General features: G+C 46.5%; 4 protein-coding genes across 5 annotated transcripts in view; 2 read left to right on the forward strand and 2 right to left on the reverse strand.

Annotated features, from left to right (window-relative positions):
- ncdn (neurochondrin) overlaps positions 1 to 17,533 on the reverse strand; it is a 327,405-nt gene that overhangs the window by 26,720 nt on the left and 283,152 nt on the right. The gene's annotated exons all lie outside the window — the stretch shown is intronic.
- On the forward strand, positions 195 to 9,725 carry cap1 (CAP, adenylate cyclase-associated protein 1 (yeast)). 2 transcript variants are annotated; one of them, XM_076011784.1, is made up of 13 exons: positions 196 to 348; positions 3,433 to 3,537; positions 3,722 to 3,822; positions 4,142 to 4,219; positions 4,553 to 4,696; positions 5,523 to 5,608; positions 5,901 to 6,006; positions 6,099 to 6,264; positions 7,100 to 7,284; positions 7,399 to 7,522; positions 7,631 to 7,713; positions 8,259 to 8,402; positions 8,518 to 9,725. In XM_076011784.1, the coding sequence occupies exons 2-13, from the start codon at positions 3,435 to 3,437 to the stop codon at positions 8,599 to 8,601; spliced, it is 1,404 nt and encodes a 467-aa protein (XP_075867899.1). In that variant the 5' UTR covers positions 196 to 348; positions 3,433 to 3,434; the 3' UTR covers positions 8,602 to 9,725. The 2 variants fall into 2 exon arrangements, 1 of the variants encoding a protein (XP_075867899.1); XR_012923815.1 differs by lacking the exon at positions 8,518 to 9,725 and having other exon boundaries at positions 195 to 348; positions 7,399 to 7,599; positions 8,259 to 8,398.
- On the reverse strand, positions 8,761 to 13,220 carry ppt1 (palmitoyl-protein thioesterase 1 (ceroid-lipofuscinosis, neuronal 1, infantile)). The gene is made up of 10 exons (XM_076011789.1): positions 13,080 to 13,220; positions 12,412 to 12,537; positions 12,081 to 12,190; positions 11,538 to 11,665; positions 11,284 to 11,354; positions 10,984 to 11,086; positions 10,784 to 10,874; positions 10,599 to 10,697; positions 10,432 to 10,503; positions 8,761 to 10,159 (listed from the first exon to the last, which is right to left on the reverse strand). The coding sequence occupies exons 2-10, from the start codon at positions 12,527 to 12,529 to the stop codon at positions 10,037 to 10,039; spliced, it is 915 nt and encodes a 304-aa protein (XP_075867904.1). The 5' UTR covers positions 12,530 to 12,537; positions 13,080 to 13,220; the 3' UTR covers positions 8,761 to 10,036.
- On the forward strand, positions 13,323 to 17,014 carry rragcb (Ras-related GTP binding Cb). Its single transcript, XM_076011786.1, has 7 exons — positions 13,323 to 13,719; positions 14,232 to 14,435; positions 14,541 to 14,740; positions 15,318 to 15,432; positions 15,525 to 15,667; positions 15,780 to 15,928; positions 16,192 to 17,014. The coding sequence occupies exons 1-7, from the start codon at positions 13,540 to 13,542 to the stop codon at positions 16,332 to 16,334; spliced, it is 1,134 nt and encodes a 377-aa protein (XP_075867901.1). The 5' UTR covers positions 13,323 to 13,539; the 3' UTR covers positions 16,335 to 17,014.

Consider the following 17,533-nt stretch of genomic DNA (forward strand, 5'->3'; position numbering starts at 1 on the left):
ACTGGAATGATGCCAACGTGTTCGGGGCCTCGATGTGTGCATCATAAAACGGGAGGGAAGCCGCTGTTCTAACAGCGTCCTATTTTTTTTTTTTTTTTGCTTCGCTTTGCTGCCCTCTGCCTCTCGCGCTCCTTATATGGAAAAAGAATTAGTCGCGCGATACAAGGGCGGAAACGCGGCGGCGCGGTGACAGCTGGGTAAAATTCGCCGAAATACAGGAAGAAGAAGAGAAGAAGAAGAAAGGAGCGGAGCACCCGTCTGCCCCTGCGAGTCTATCCGGCGCACACTCCCACAGCGGAACAGACGGAGACACACCACAACCAAATCACTGCTCGACCAGGTTGACAGGTGAGCGGCGGCTACGCGGTGCAATGCGTTAGCTGGAACTCAGCGCGCAGACTGCAGCTTCTTTACAAAGAGAAAACAATAGACGCAGAAACACGTTGGTCGCGGCGGCATCGAATTATTCAGAACACATTACAACAGATCTCGCTATGATGCTAGCACTCGGTTGCTAACAGCCTCAGCGCCTGACGCCCCGGTAGGGTTATTCGGGCCGGAATTTGCGTGATGTTATTTGTCTGACTTCTTCTTTTTAGTAGACCGTGTTGCGTTGTAGATGTGGAAACTACTCCCTTTTTCCCTGCAGAGCACAGCAACGTTTAGCTAGCGGAGGGAGGGGCGTGAGGAAGAGAAGTCCAGGAAATGCCGAAACAGACAGAAGAGCCAGAACAAGGAAGAGAGAATTAACCTGACAGCTCTGAGGCCATCTACTCATTTGTAAACGGAATCAATTAGCCCCCTTGAGTGCACCGTGCGCGCTTATGTTAAAGCACTTACTATCTCGGACTTTTATCCGCACCCGTGATGTTGTGACACATTTGACGGCAAGCGCTGCCTCGTTGACGTAACTGCGTGAAATAAGTCATTATCACTGAAAGGGCGACATTCATAAGCATGGAAATGAGTTTCAACCGGAAGCGCAGCCAACTGTTTTCTTTTGCATATAGAATCCCGCAATGCAGACACCGATTAGCTCTAGCTTAGCTTCCATCCGCAGCCGTCTGATTGCACAGCCGGTGATCCCATTAACATCAGCGGCTTGAACTTGATTTGTCGCAGCCTTTTAGCCCACCGAAGTGGGACTGCTGGGAAGGTTAAAGCACTCTGATATATATCTCTCTTTTTTGTTGTTGTTATCATCTATGTAATGGTATTGATCCAGTGCGAAGCTAAACGCCTCATCCTTTTCGTGTAAAATGTCTGACCCCCGGGCAAACCCTCACACAGGCCTAACCCAGTTCAGCCTCCACATTCTCATGTGCGCCGTGCAAATCATTTTTGCCATATGGCCACAGAAGTGGATCTGTGCTTGCAGTAGACGGGGCCAGCGATATATGAGGTCCATGCCTTTCTGCTGCTATAATGCAGTTGTCAGGTGACGTTCTGCAGATCTCGGCGCCTACTGACTCTGGAATTGCACAGAGTTTGTTTTGTTTTGATTTTCTCGCTGGAATATTTGGTGGTATCGCTGAAGGTCCTCCACCCAGAAAGTTCTGGTCAGGCTCCTTATAGTTAGACCCCGATTTTTCCCATTTATAAACGACGAAGCTGGGGGAAATGTTACGAAAGGCACAATTCCCTGGCTGAGTCATCGCTGTGGCTGCGCGTTCGTCGCCGGAAAGTTCATACTTGTACGATAGCGACGGTCAGCACGGAAGTTGAGCATGCGTGGTCACACCAGGAAGTGCACAGCGAAGGAAAACCTCGACGTGGTGGCTAGTGTGCCATTTATAAACCGCTGGGTTCATCTTCTGCGGTCTGTGTCTTGAACTTGTTTTTGAGGTGTCAGGCAGTTGGGCGCTTCCCTTCTTGTGTGTGCATTCTCCCTTTAGCACCTTGTGCGGACCACTCCCTTCTTGTAGTCCTGTCGAGTCATGTCTCCGCTGAGAACAGGAACTGTGATGGTGGAACTCTGAAGGTGAAAGAGGGCAGGTTTGTCTTGCAATGTCCTAGTTTTCTGTGCAGAGAAAATAAGTAACCGTCTCAAAGTTGCACAGAATAGATGTGTTTTGTGGAAAGTCTTCATTCCTGTTCATGGTAATGCCTTGTTGTTGACTGTCACGCTGCAACTCGGTGACACTCGACAAATTTTCGTGTGGTTGCAGGAATGTCGTCTCCGGACTCGATAGCTTTAAGGCTGATGTTGAGTCAAGACTTTTTGAGGGTTACTTTTGGTTTTGCTCTGTTACTGTTGTTGATTAAGTGAGGGTTTAGTTGGGTCAGCTTTGTAATTTTACTGTCTGGAAATGTTGCCCAACCCTAGCTGATTATTTACCCCACTGATGACTTCATTCAAGGAACGCATCTTAGGGTTCATAGAATGTCTGGCTGACCTTGTTTTATGTAGGTTATCATGTGCGGCTTCAGTCAAGTGCTCCATCACGCATCGACCCGTCGCTGAATCCGTCCCGTGCGTCTCGCTCAGCGGCAGCCAGGTGTAACGCTGCCGAGGACTCGCACTCTCCGACGTCTTGCGTAATGTTTGCTTTTCTCATTAGGCGCATGTCTGTGTGTGTGTGTGTGCGGGATTATGGTAGACTTGGATTTAAAGCGGCTGATCTGGTCGTCACGGCAGTAAATTGAGGGTGGGGGGGATCAGATTGGCACACCGACCGAAGTCATCAGGCTGCAGCTGCAGCCCTGAACTGCTCTTCTGGAGCAGCTGTAGACATTGTTGGGATGACTGGGCAGGCGTGCAGTACCTGGGGACGAACCACATACCTGCAGTGAGCAGGTCCGGACCTGCTTCCACTCTTTCCTCTCCTCCTCTCCTCTCGCTTCCACCGTCCCTCAAGACGTAGAGTTTGCACGTATGGACTTATGTTTTCGCGTCACTGGAGGCCTCCGTGTGGGGGGCGTAGGTGCCGTTTCAGTCGTAGCAGTTTTAAATGGACCGTTTTTGAGAATGCACTACGAAGTGGTACTTTTCAATAACGCAACAACATTACTAACGTCTCGATTTCCTCACATACCTGATTGCAGACGGTTCCTACCCAGGGCCTTGCGGTTCTCTGTCAACCGGGAGAAATAAAGGTGGTCCGCCTCCAGAACGCCGCTGCTTGTTATTCCCGCCGAAGTAGCTCATTTTTAATTGCTGCGTCTGCCGTCTCAGGAGAAATTTGGTCCCCGATTTGAAGACTCCCAGAGCAGGAAAGCGCCCTTGTGTCTGATTAAAACCAGTCGACCTCAAGACAAATATAAACACAAGGCCAAACAAAACAAAAAAGCTGATTGTGAAACTGATTTCGGTTGTCTTAAAACAATTGAATGAAACAGATTTAGTTTGTGGCTCTCTGCACAGTTTGGAAGGTACTTGATCAAATTATCTTTTATTGAGCTTTCTTTTCTTCTTCTGCTTCGCTGCTGCAGGTATGGCTGAGTTGGCGGGTCTCGTGCAGCGTCTGGAGGCGGCGGTGGGTCGTCTGGAGTCCATGTCGGGCGGCAGCGGCAGTGGCGGACCGGCAGCTGGTGGAGGTAAAGAGCCTCCCAGTGGTGTTGCTCTTTCTCCTCCACCTGAACCTTTTAAAAAGCCTCCAACTCACAGGCTCAGCTCTAGCGTTTCCATTGAAATAGTTTGAAGTTTAACAGCATTCCTCTTCCCAAAGGAACGTTTCTGCCGCTCCCATTTGATTCTTGGGGTTTTCCTCCTGTTCTGCAGCTGTGGCCGCGTTCGTGGAGGCCTATGACCAGGCCGTGAAAGTTCCAGTGACTGACTACCTGGCCCATAGTCAGAAGATTGGGGGCGATGTCCAGAAACACGTAGGTTACAGTCGCCAATAAATATTCACCGCATCACTTTTTTCCAAGACAAATCCCAACACCAAATAATTAAAAAAGATGAAGAAGAATACCTTTGTTTACCATTGGGGAAATGAGCATGTTAGAACAGCATCAACAGTGCAAAGAGAAGAAATAAAACAGTGACTTAAAAATGAAATAAGGAAATAAAATATATATACAAGGGATTAGCTAGCGTTGGCGCTCCTCTGGATGCAACAGCACGAGGAAACACCGCCTCCATGTTTTTTTTACCTCCAGACGTTTTGAACTCATTTTGAGAGTCTCTGTTCTGTCGCAGGCAGAAATGATGAAGAAGGTGATGGACTGTCAGCGGCAGCTCCTGGTAACAGCAGCCTCCTCCCAGAAGCCCTCTGATGTAAGTTCAGCACGCATTGAAGGCTCTCGCCTCCAGGGAGCGGCAGCACGGTTTGTTGTGGAGGTTTTCCTTCATGCCATTGCCCCCCCCCCCACCCCCCTGCACAGAAATGTGTGTGTTTCAACTGCCTTTACAGTCTCCTAAACTGAGGACGGTGTTGATTTTTGCACCTTTAAATATGAACGTTGATCCATCTTGTTGACAGAGATTCAAAACTCGAATCTTCCAACTTGCTAAAATGCTGAGAATTTGAAAAGCGAATGTGGATTTATTTTCTGCGCACGTTTTCCATCCCGTGTGAAACTCTGTGAATCTGTCTTCCCTTTTCTCCAGGCCGAGTTGGGGAACCTCCTGAAGCCGCTGTCCAACCTGATCCAGCAGGTGCAGAACTTCCGCGAGGCGAGCCGCACCTCTCCGCTCTTCAACCACCTGTCTGCCGTCAGCGAGACCGTGCCGGGCTTCTTCTGGGTCACCGTGGTGAGACGCTGCCTTTGCCTCCTCCTCCTCCTTCTCCTATGTTGTCATGTGTGTGTGACTGGAGGGATGCAGATAAATTTGTGCAGTGGACAAAAACAGGCTGTTTGGTGAGCAGAACGTCTCACTGGACACAGCCTTCTGTTTGTGTTTTTTTTAATGGACGCATTCATTCTCGCTAGCCCACTCCACCGCCCTGGGGGTCTCATTATCAACACACAGCCACACGGAAGACTGAAGCTCCTCCCACGTGCCGAGGCCACAGTTTGGTGTCTTTCTCGGCACAGGATTTGTGAACGTTGGCTACTTCAACCTGCATAATTTTTATCGTCTTGACTGCCGAACACCCGAGCCGGGCTAGCTGTTAGCAGCTGTTAGCTGCCTGGCACCTCCAGTCCTCGTGCCATGCTAAGCTTCCCAAATCCCAAATCCCAAAGACCAGCTCAGTGGTGCAGTGGTAGAGTGTTGGCCTTGAGACTGGGAGGTTGTGGGTTCGATCCCCGGCCGGGTCAAACCAAAGACTGTGAAAATGGCACGACTACACTACTAAAGTGCCACTCAGTATTCAGATTTGGACTGAGGAGGGTTTGATCACCCAATGATTCCCGGGCGCGGCACCACTGCTGCCCACCGCTCCCTCAGGGGGCGATGGGTCAAATGCGGAGAACAACTTTTGCATCCTTTAACTTTATCCATCAACCTTCTATTTACTTGTGTGGCGCCCACTTGTCTAAATGCTCACCCACTCTTGGTCTCGCTGGTCAGATGTTGGGAGAAAAATGAAAAATCAACCCCCCCCCCCCGCCTGCTTTATTTTGTTGCTCTCCAGACTCCGAAGCCCGGCCCCTACGTGAAAGAAATGCAGGACGCTGGCGTGTTCTACACCAACCGCGTGCTCAAGGAGTACAAGGAGAAGTAAGTCCATCAGTCTTTTATTTATTTTTTGATAGTTTTCATCCTCTCGATGATCTCGAAGCGTCACTAAGAAAACCTGAACGTCTCCAGGGGCGAATGAAACAACCAACCGGTCGGCTCATTCTTCTGTCCTTCACTCTGTTATTACAGACACGCTATTTTAAGATGTTATTTTGTGTATTTTTTTTTTATCTTTCGACGGTTGCTTCCATCTTCCTCAGCTGGTCACCTGGGTGGTTTTGTTTATCATTATCCTCCTCCTCTTCCTGCTCCTCCTCTTCCATCCCAATAGGGACAAGACCCACGCCGACTGGGTGAAGGCCTACCTCTCCATCTTCACTGAGCTGCAGGCCTACATCAAAGCCCACCATACCACTGGACTGACCTGGAGCAAGACTGTGAGTCCCCCCTCCCCCATCATCCTCACTGAAAGCCTTCGTTCAAATGCGAACCCCCCCCTTGAGCCGCAGCGTGTCTCTGTCCACTTCAGGGTCCTGTGGCCTCGGCGTCTGCGGCTCCGCCCCCGCCTCCCCCCGCCGGGTGTCCCGCCCCGCCTCCACCCCCGCCTCCCAGCGGAGTCCCGGCACCGTCCGGCGATGCCAGCGATCGCAATGCTTTGTTTGCACAGCTCAACCAGGGATCAGGCATCACCAGCGGTAGGGAGGCCCAGCTTGTTTTTAGAAGCATCGAAAGATCCAACTTGGACCGTCTGTCCAACCCGTAGAGCAGAAATATGTTTTGTGCAGCTGGAGCTTTTTAGCTGTTTAATTTTAGCCTTTTGATGAGTTAAAGGTCAAGTGTGTAACATTTTTATGCAAGCACAATATTTGGATACCAGTATTTAGATACTAGGAGCAAGACCGTTGCCTTGTGTATCTTCTTACATATATGAGAATCATGATTTTATTATTCTGTGAATATACACTTTTTTTGATACTTTATTTTCATTGCTTTTTTTCTTTTGCAACATATAAACAGCAACAACTACAAGAAGTACTATAATTAATATAACATGCTTGGTTGCCATGTTCTATATTAGCATCAGTGTGAAAGTCCTTGTACTGTCATTGGTGTAGAAACAGTCCACTTCTCCCATTTTCGTCGCCACTGCTCCTCTTTGTTCCTTATGTGTCAGTTTCTCCATAACATATATTTCAGTCACAATTTTCAGCCAGTCATCCAGCGTTGGTGGATGTGGTTTATACTACTTCCTCGTGATTGCTTTCCTACAAGCGACTAACAAGATTTTCAGTAAATATCTTTTAACACATGTCCTGTCATACTGCCAAAAGTGAATATACAATTTTATTAATGTATTTATGGGCAGTGTGTTAAGCTTTTACCAATATAAACATCATAAATGATGCCAAATATTACACACTGGACCTTTAATTTGTCAATGAATGAATGAATGAATGAATGAATGAAGCAAAACCACACGCACAATCATGTCGCGCTCAGACTTGTGACCATACATGATGTTTCTTTCAGGCTTGAGGCATGTTGGTGACGACCAAAAGACCCACAAGAATCCCAGCCTTAGAGCTGATGTTACACAAGTACGCACCGGACCCAAACCTTTTCAATCCTCCTCCTCGCCGCGGCCAGCAGCGTCTGCCACCACGGCCCGCACCAAGCCGGCAGTTCTGGAGCTGCAAGGAAAGAAGTGGATAGTTGTGAGTTTTCTGGCTGACAGTCGGCGCCGTGCCTCCTCCATTATGGCTCTAATGTCCACTTTTGGTTTCTTGTTTAACCCCCCCTCGGCCGCCTCTTCTTCATGCCCTCTGCAGGAGCATCAGAATGGGGCGAAGGACCTGATGATCAGTGAGACGGAGCCCAAACAAGTTGTTTACGCCTTTAACTGCAAAGACAGCACGCTGCAGGTCAAGGGCAAAGTCAATGCCATCACCATCGGTAAGAACGACGCCACAGCTCAGGCCGTTGGAAGACAGATTGCTTCACCATGTGTATCTCTCTTATTTATTTATTTTGTTCCATTTATTTATTTTTTTGTCCCATCAGACGCCTGTAAAAAAATGAACATGGTGTTTGAAGACGTCGTAGGCATCGTTGAGATCATCAACTGCGACAGTGTCAAGGTCCAGGTGTGTAGAACAATCTGTTGCAGAGGTTGTGACACTCGCATTAGACTTTTGATGTTGTATTTAATCTAGGGCTGTCGGCGTGAACACATTAATCGCGATTAGTTAAATACAATCCATATATTCCACATCTGGTGTGAACCCGGCGTAAGCCTTTTTGTCCCTTTTACTAACCCGTAGTTGGCCCCTCTGGCCGATTTCTGGTAAGAAATACTTTGTATTATAGGTTTAAAACTGCGTTGAAATGCAAAATAACAGAATTTTACACATTCAATTCAAACCGCGATTAATCGCAGTTAACTATGAAGATTCTGCGATTAATCAGGATTTATAAAATAAAATGATTTGTTTGACAGCCCTAATTTAATTAAATCCAAATATCCATATTGGCTAACCACTTCACTACCAGGTTGTGGCTACAAAAATTATTCCATTTTATTTTTTTCAATTTATTCTTTGTCAAACCCAAAAGGCACTGACCATTTTGAAAAACCGGAGGGACCTACTTTCGACAACATGTTTTGCATCTGCATCTCACCACCCCTCAGGTCATGGGGAAGGTGCCCACTGTCTCCATCAACAAGACGGACGGCTGCCAGGTGTACCTGAGCAAAGACTCCATCAATTGCCACGTCATCAGCGCCAAAAGCTCCGAGATGAACGTCCTCATACCCAAAGACGACGGAGAGTTTGTGAGTATCGGGCCGCCGCACGAGTCGTTACAGGGTCCAACTTCCTGTTTGCCTCCTCGCTCACTCTGGCGACCCCCCCCTTTCCCCCCTTCCTTCTTTCTCCCTCCCCCTGCAGGACGAGTTTGCGCTTCCCGAGCAGTTCAGGACCGTCTGGGATGGCAAAAAGTTTGTCACCGACGCATCCGAAATCACCGGCTAGACGAGGCGGAGTGAGAAGCCCTTCCCACTCCTGAGTCACCATCCACATTCACACCCCCCCACCCCCCCCTCCCATTCTTTTGCAAAGGCCTCTGTGACTGATCTGCCACCCCACCAGCTAACATTCACACTGTAGACTGAGATTTGGACCTTGTGCGAGTTTTCTTTGGTTGTTTTTTTTTTTTAAACATAACCTTTCCTTTTAACCCTCCCTCCCCCAGATGAGCCAATCGCGGTTTAGGCTGTCCCATCTATAAGCCAATGAGGAGCACATCCTCCAGCCAATCAGCATGGAGCAGCAAGTCCTGATCTAAAAATTGGGTTTTCCCTTTGAGCCAGTGAGCACTTTTCCGAACACTTTGCCAACAGCGGAAATGCAAAATTCCACATGAGTAACATGGGAAATTGGAGGGGGGGTGATTTGACCGCCCAATCAGAGCGACCCCAACTGCTCACCTTGGCCCCGGTTCACTTCCTGGTTTGGAGGGGCTGGTGGTTCCGTTTCAGTCGTGGCCCAGTTTTTCCTTCCATTATATGCAATTCATCAACAAAGCACTTGTGCCCATATCAACTGTGTTAGCACACGTAGTGGAAAACATGGCACATAATAACCGGAGCCGACAGACGAGCCGTGTCACAAACCTGGCCACCTTAAAAATCCATCTAGATGTAGTTGTAACTATTAAAATAGCAGTTTAATAACCGCTGTTTTCATTCCTCTTGACTTTCCATTGAGCCCTGAGATAAAACATTCCTAAGACTTAAAAAAAGAAGAAGAAAAACATTCCACTGAAAGGTATGTAAGGAAAAAAAGATGAAAGAGATCAGAAGTCCACGACAAGCGAGAGAGACGGACAAACATAATCATTGCTGACGCTTCACCTCAGTCTCTAGAATAGACATCTGCTGTTATCATCCGTGTAGATGACGGTAATGATGATAATGAAAATAATAACAATCAGTCGTCTGAGCCATGTCGGCACTCTTGCGGTTCTCTTCAGTTCTCGGCTGAATTTTCTACATCGCTTTTCTTTATACCTCTTTCTTGTTTCTTTTGGGGTCCAAAAATCAGAACTCTGTTCATTAATACTGGAGACGTCATTAAAAAAAGATGTTGCAATAAAACGTGTCTCGTTTGGTTTTGGCTTTGTTGGATTACAGTTTATTGACGTGTGACAGTGTGTTTTTAGGAGGGGGGGGGGGTCAAAACAATGAACATAAGAACATGTATAAAAGCAAACGTTAAAATTACAAACACTCGTTGGTTAAAAACAAGAACAACACCCGCATGTAAATTTTCCAGCAACATGAACATGCTACGACTGATCAGTGCAAAAAATAAAGTGTGATTGCTCCTCTTCTACCCCCTACTGTTAATGTGATCTATTGCGTTCCACTTGTTGGAGGCGCAATTGTTGGCGTGTGACTGATTTGTTTTAGCGTAAGTAAGGCAACAGGTGAGCGTTGAACCACTCCCTGCTGAACTGGAGGTGGTCGCCGTCTGTGGCCAGAAAAACCAGCTTTCCAGCCTTGTCCATGGCAGCCAGACCAAGGCGATCCTGCATGGGGATGGAGGTCGGCGGCAATACATAAAACAGCCTACGGTACATTTTTTTTCCCTCAAATAGTGTGAAGAATAATGGCATGAATGTATAGACTAGATGGTAAAGAGGAATAGATGTAGAGGTAATGAGTCATAATTTAAGAATATAACCTGCGATAGTCACATGGTGCACGGAGGGTTTTTAAAGAATTCAATACAGGATGCGCAATCATGCAATTCTGACATTAAATTGACAAAGGCCACAGGAAGCTGCGTCTGTGTTCTCACCTCTTTGTAGAGAACGCTCTCCTGCAGAGTCTCGGTCTCTTTGGCCTGGCCACTTTTGAGGAAGCCAAACCACTTGAGGGGAGAAACCGGTTAAAGATTTGGTTCAACACAGACCAACAACATTTTTATGTAGCAGCTTATTTATTTTTAAAGCATGCACGCGTTACCTCTGTATCAACAGGATCCACGACAGAGTCCTGCAGGAACTTCACCATGATGAACCTCTCCAGCCGCTGAAGGTTCTTCCTGTAGGTCTCATTCACAGCCTGCAATTGCACAACAACAAAATGAATGTGCCTTCAATTTCTCCTATGGCATGTGTCCTTTTTTTCTATAGCGGCCACACACCGACCTTCTCTTGGTTGACATCGGCCAGGAAGAGGCTGTGCATCTTGTACAGGTCTTCGTTCAGGGGATCGTGCCAGTACTGCGCCTGCACCAAGCTGACAGGCACAAACGCAGCGTCCGACAAAGCAGACAGGACGGATCGTAATTCAGAATTGTTCCGTGGCAGAAAATCAAATCAAGAGGTCACTGAGGGACAAAACGTACTGCTTCTGAACCCAGTCCCTGTAAGCTCCAGAGTTGAGGGCTTTGCGTATCATGTTGCACCAGAAGGAGCTCTCGCCAGGACACTTGGGCAGGCCGTACACCCCTGGGCGCAGAGGAACACACAAACGACAAATAAATGTAATCGTTGGCAAGTTGCAGCGAGCAAATTCCAATCATTTTAAAAAATCTATAAACTCGGATATCTTTAGTAGAACGTTGAGAATTTTTGGATGGATTAAGTGACAAAACGCATTCAGGAACAGGGATGCAAAAACAGGAAACTGCATCGTGTAACGTTACCTTGGTGCTGGCCACCGATGGAGATGAGCGTTTTCATTGGTGGAGAGGGACAACGCTGAGCCACAGCCCGGCTGTCAAAAAGAGGAAGAGACGTGCAAAAACTTTTCACTCATAGGCCTTAGAAACCACATTCTGACAGAAACCCGGAGAGTGAATTGCAGGGCGTTACTATGTCCACTGCTCAACACAAACACAGAAATTGTCTCGTCTCTGCCCCACGACAATGACAACAATCCACAACGGTGGTTACATACAGAAATTGTGCCCCCTGGGAGAAGCCCATGGCATTGTATCCGTCCTTCAACTTGGGGTCCTGGGCCAGCTGACTGCACACCGAGGACACCTGCGCATTCACGTCCATGAAAAAGCCATTTTCTGTGTCCTGCAGGAGGGGAGACATGAAAAGTGTTGAGCGTGACGGACAAATCGGAGGGAAGAAAACGAGGCCCGTCCAAGAGGTGGGTTGTGGGGGGATAAAGTCACGGTGCCGATGATGGATCAAAGTGAGGTGGGGCGACATAATCACACGGCCGGGCCATGAATATTAACACATGGAGAGGGTGTAAAGGAGCCATTGAGCTGACGCAACATGTGCCAGGAGCGCTGCAAATACGACAGAGCGGGAAGCCTTACATGTCCGGTGGATGAATCCATCCCGACTGCAATTAAAACAAATGTTATTTTCCGTCTAAAGCTGAGACCTGCCAGGCTGCGTTCTTCATTTTATGGCATTATTCTCATATTCTGATGCGCAAAACAGAAAAACGTAACAGATTTTGCGTGTTTTTGCAGTTTACCTCAACTATGGTCTTTCCAATCATCAGGGAGCGCACGTAAATGCCAGAGATCTCCTCCTCAATCATCTTCTTTATCGCCCCCATGCTGAGTGGGTTACAGCAGCTGTCACCTGGATCACATGCAAACGTGTAACTTACAACTCATGTAAAAGTGAAGGACAAAATTAGGGAGGACATTCACAGCTGTTGTCTCTGCAGCCCTAGGATGATGATGAATTAGAATCTCTCTCACACACACACACACACACACACACACACACACACACACACACACACACACACACACACACACACACACACACACACACACACACACAGCACTACTACTCACCCATCCCATGCCACAGCACAAGTGGAATGGTCCCATTGGCGGCTTTAAAGTGAACAGGGCTACCAGCGGCCAGCGTCACTGGACCAGCCAGGAGGAGCATCAGGAGTGCTGCCGTCATTCTGGCCACTTGAAATACAAAAAATACAAAGGTTTCATCTCATTGTTGAAGTCAAAAATCCTCTTCTCAACACGACCATACAGCCCTAATAAGATCATGTGGTATGGCGAATCTTGTACGGTCTCTGTAACCAACGAACAACTCAGCTGATTCAAACACTAGATATTCCACATTCAGAAACAGAGGGAGTGCCAGGGGATCCACACGGAAGTTCGATCCGACTCAAAGTTGCGTTTGTTTCCGATATTTAACACTGTCGTGTGATCAGAAATGACAAGTGTCTCAAGCATGCAGCCACAGGCCAGTACACCTTAAACAGTTCATTCATAAGAAAAGTGTGTTACAAAAAGCAGGTCAGTTCTAATGAGCCTTGGTCGAAGAAAACAAGCTAACCAATCAAATATCGAAAACACATCAACGAATGACTAGAAAGGGAACGCAACGGCAGATGTTGCACATCTTCACGGACCAAACAATATTTCTTTAAAGGTTATACGTGTTTTAAAACAATTAAAAACTTCTGAGGTTTTGCGAGAGAATTATTACTCACCGTTTTGTGTCTCTTCCTGTTTCTGTTAGTTGGAACCTGAATCACATGACAGTGTTATGGGGCAAACGGCCAATTAAAAAATAAGGGGGCGGGCCCAGGAGCTGCGGTCGCTTCGTTTCACAATAAACTCTTTTAGTCGCATCAACTACGTTGACCAAATCTGTATCGCTATCTTTTATATATACATATATTTCCTAAAAATTTCTAACATCGAGGCTTTTTTTTGTTTGTTTGTTTTAAGTTTGAGCGTCATGGGGCTTAAACCGCATCCGGATGTGGCAATTTGAGCAAAAACAAACAACGCGCATGAGCCTGTCCGTAATTAGCTCGCCATGCTAGCTGGAGAGACTGACGCCAGTTTGTTCCTCCACGGATTATTTTAGCCGCTCAACCCGGAGCTGTTTCCACACAGCGGCTCGAATCAGGGCCCCCCACGGCCCACGAAGGACAGGACGCCGCCATGTCAATTCAGTACGAGGGAGCGACGTTGACGGGTAGCTACGATGTCGTTGGGTCGTTTCCCAAAAGTTTTGGCTACGGTGTGGAGGATCCGGACATGGACGAGGGCTCCGCGACAGCTGAGAAGCCCAGGATACTGCTCATGGGACTTAGGCGCAGCGGAAAGTCGTCCATTCAGAAGGTGAGTTTTCTCAAAAACGACATCTGGAAAGTAACCCTGACCGAAAAGTGTGACAACACGTTGCTTTATGAGCCGAACAGAGCCAATAACACAGTAATTTAGATGAGAAGACTCGTTTTGTTTGCGCAAGCGTTTATTATATTTATCATACAGTAGTTTATATCTATTTATTATAATTTGTATCTATTTATTACACACATAAACACAACTATTTATCATATTATCGATTTAAAAAATGATTTAATGTCATTTGTCACGGCGGTGTGTTGTGCAATAAATACATTTGTAACACACACACGCTTATTCAGAATGACTGAGATTTTATGAATGGAGACATTTGTCATGGCAATGTGTTGTGCAATATACTAATTTGTGAAACTGTGTTCATGCAACACATACACATACACACAGAGAGTGACAATCAATGATAAAGAGAGTAACTGGGAAGACTTTTTTTTTCTTTTTTTTTTCCAGAACTTACTGTTTCTTCTGATTTGTTTTAATCCTGACAGGTTGTGTTCCACAAGATGTCACCCAATGAGACCCTGTTCCTCGAAAGCACCAATAAAATCTACAAGGACGACATCTCCAGCACCTCCTTTGTCAACTTCCAGATCTGGGACTTCCCCGGTCAGGTGGACTTCTTCGACCCCACGTTTGACAGCGAGATGATCTTCAAGGGAACCGGAGCGTTGATCTTTGTCATCGATGCTCAGGTGGGCAGGAAGGTGTTTTTTTTTTTTTTTAAATGTGGCGTTGTGACGCGTAAACAGACATCATGTGTTCCGTCTGGGTTGTGACTGTGTCTGCCGTGTCTCAAGGATGACTACGTGGAGGCCCTGGGGCGGTTACACCTCACGGTGACTCGAGCCTACAAAGTGAACCCTGACATCAACTTTGAGGTGTTCATCCACAAAGTGGACGGTCTGTCTGACGACCACAAGATAGAGACGCAGCGAGACATCCACCAGAGGGCCAATGATGACCTGGCAGACGCCAGCCTGGAGAAGCTTCACCTCAGGTGAGCGTGACATCAGTCAAAATGAAAGCTTGTCGTTTGGTGTTATCAGCGCGTTGCCAGGTCTGCAACGCTGCTTCGTGCTCTCTTCCTTTTCCTCTTCCTCTTCCTCCTCCTCCTCCTTGTTTTGGAAACTGGAGGGCGTAAAATATTGACAACTTCAGACTCTTAATGGTCCGTGATGTTTTTTTGAACTAGCGTCTGGCCTCCAAAGTAGTCCAGCCAGCTTTTCTGCATGTCTGAGCAGCGAACAGATGCACGTGGCATTATTCTCCCTGATAATTGGTTTTGTGGTTTGCTCATGCTGACACATGTTATCAAGTTCGGGTCAGCTTGCACTGTTGCTTCTGCTTTCTGCTCAGTAAGGAGCAGGTTCGCGTGGGAAATTGTTCCAACACGTTTATGCTGAGTGGGCAGTCTGGGTAAAAGGCATTGTAGACAATAAACACCATGTGTCTACCATCATTTTATTTTTGAATTATTCTGATTACTCCTGATGTACAGATTTAAATGTCCTATTCAAGCAATTTCCTTATTGTTGTTGCATGTCGTCCCTAATGCTCCTTGACTGCTTCCTCAGCTTCTACCTGACCAGCATCTACGACCACTCCATATTCGAGGCCTTCAGCAAAGTCGTCCAGAAGCTTATCCCTCAGCTGCCAACGCTGGAGAACCTTCTCAACATTTTCATCTCTGTACGTTCTCGCGTTTTTTTTTTTTTCTCCGTCTTGCCACTGTTTCATTTTTGACAGCCTGTCATAACGGCAACACGGCTCGTGTTTTGCAGCACTCTGGGATCGAGAAAGCCTTCCTGTTTGACGTCGTCAGTAAAATTTACATCGCCACCGACAGCTCCCCGGTGGACATGCAGTCCTACGAGCTCTGCTGCGATATGATTGACGTGGTCATCGACGTCTCCTGCATATATGGGTGAGAAGAATTGATTTGTGCAAATTGACCTGCTTTTTTTTTTCTTTTTTCTTTTTCTTTTTCTCTCAACCCGCCGTTGATGAACGTCTCCCGGTGCTCTCCTTCCTGGCAGGCTCATGCAGGATGGCAGCGGTTGCGCCTATGACAAAGAGTCTCTGGCCATCATCAAGCTCAACAACACCACGGTGCTTTACCTCAAGGAGGTCACCAAGTTCCTGGCTCTGGTCTGCATCCTCAGGGAGGAGAGCTTTGAGAGAAAAGGTGACGTACCTCCGCTCTCTGCCCATTATTTAAACACACACGTCCGAAAGGAACAGGTAGGAACTGGTGGCACAAAATGGTGGACGTTCACTGGTTTCCCCCTTCTGTTAAGTTCTGAGAATTGTCTTGACATCAATCTGAGACAATGTGCTAAAACAGGAAACGGTAAACAGGAACAGATTTTCGTAGCCAGAAAATATCTTTCCAAAGATGTCAAGCTGAAAGCAGCTATTGATTTATTACAGTTTTTGTTTTTCCCCCAGGTCTCATAGAGTACAACTTCCACTGCTTCCGCAAAGCCATCCACGAAGTCTTCGAGGTGGGCACCTCTTCGCATGCGTTCGCCTCACTGGGCAGCAACCCGAGAGGCCTGAAGTACGCCGCGCTGAACGGAAGTGCTGTCTAGAGGCCCAACGGCAGGTGGCGGCCCCACCTGGAACACGGCGGTATCACCAGAACGCATAGAACTCCCCCTTCACTCCCCCACTGTCTGTGGGATTGTTGCCTTACTGGATGAATGAACTGGTGGTGAACCAGTGAGAAGTGGGAGCTGAACTCCGCTGAACTTTTTCTGTCCAATATTACAAGGTGACACTCGCCAAAAAAAAAAGATGGTTGCACTGAAACTCTGTTTACCTGCTTTGGCCAGTTTATGCTGAGAACCTACTTCTGCTATAGTGGAGCGTCTCCAGTAGGACAGTTCACTCCCACGTTTCTGCTCCTTTTGCCTTTAAATATCAGAGGTGTATTTATTCGCCTGTGTGAACAAAAAGCCTGGTTGTACTGCGGTGTGTGTTTTCTGCTAATGCTGATCAAAATAAACCCATCCTTAAATTAAATTATATTAAATTAAATTAAATTAAATTAAATTAATATTTTATTTTCAAAATTTGCTGGATGAATTGACAATTTGTTTTTTATTTCTTATTTCAGAGCTTGATGAACTTTTAAAGAAAAATAATGTCACAAACATTCACTCTGTAGCATGCGTGAGTATGTTTTTTCTCTTCACAGTGCGAGTGCTGAGTCTGACTGTTTTTACTACTGTATGTAATTCTTTAATAAAATATTTCATATTTTTGCGGAGCCGTGTTTTATGAACACCTACCCGAGGCCTGTGGACAAGCCCATAATGCAAAATGGTTTTCTTAAAACGATTTTTTTTAAGTGAAAATATAGATTTACTGAGCAGTTATTATAATTTTCAGTCCACTTCCTGGAATACTATTGACAATTTCTATTTATGCGGTAAGATGATGGGTATAAATCCCCTAAATATTTAAAAAATATCAGTGTTTAGAGTTTTGCATTTTTCCTCCTCAGATGATCTTAACGTATTAATCATGTTGAGAATAAACAATCTAAATGAAACAAAACTTTATCAAAATAGTAGCTGAAATCCCCCTTAAATCTCCCCAAGGCTTGGAAGACGTTGCTATTAAGTGTCTGACCCAAGCAAGAACAAACTGTGGCCTGTGTTCTAATAGTCATTTCAATAAAGAGCTAAATATCGTGAAGCTTCAAATACAGATAACGATTTGTTAAAACACTTTTGTTCATTTTCAATAGACATTAAAGCACATGTTTTGTACACATCCCATGATA

This window comes from Nelusetta ayraudi, unplaced genomic scaffold, assembly GCF_046127955.1.
Source record: "Nelusetta ayraudi isolate G7.1 ecotype Tasmania unplaced genomic scaffold, CSIRO-AGI_Nayr_v1 ptg000135l, whole genome shotgun sequence".
NCBI lineage: Eukaryota > Metazoa > Chordata > Actinopteri > Tetraodontiformes > Monacanthidae > Nelusetta > Nelusetta ayraudi.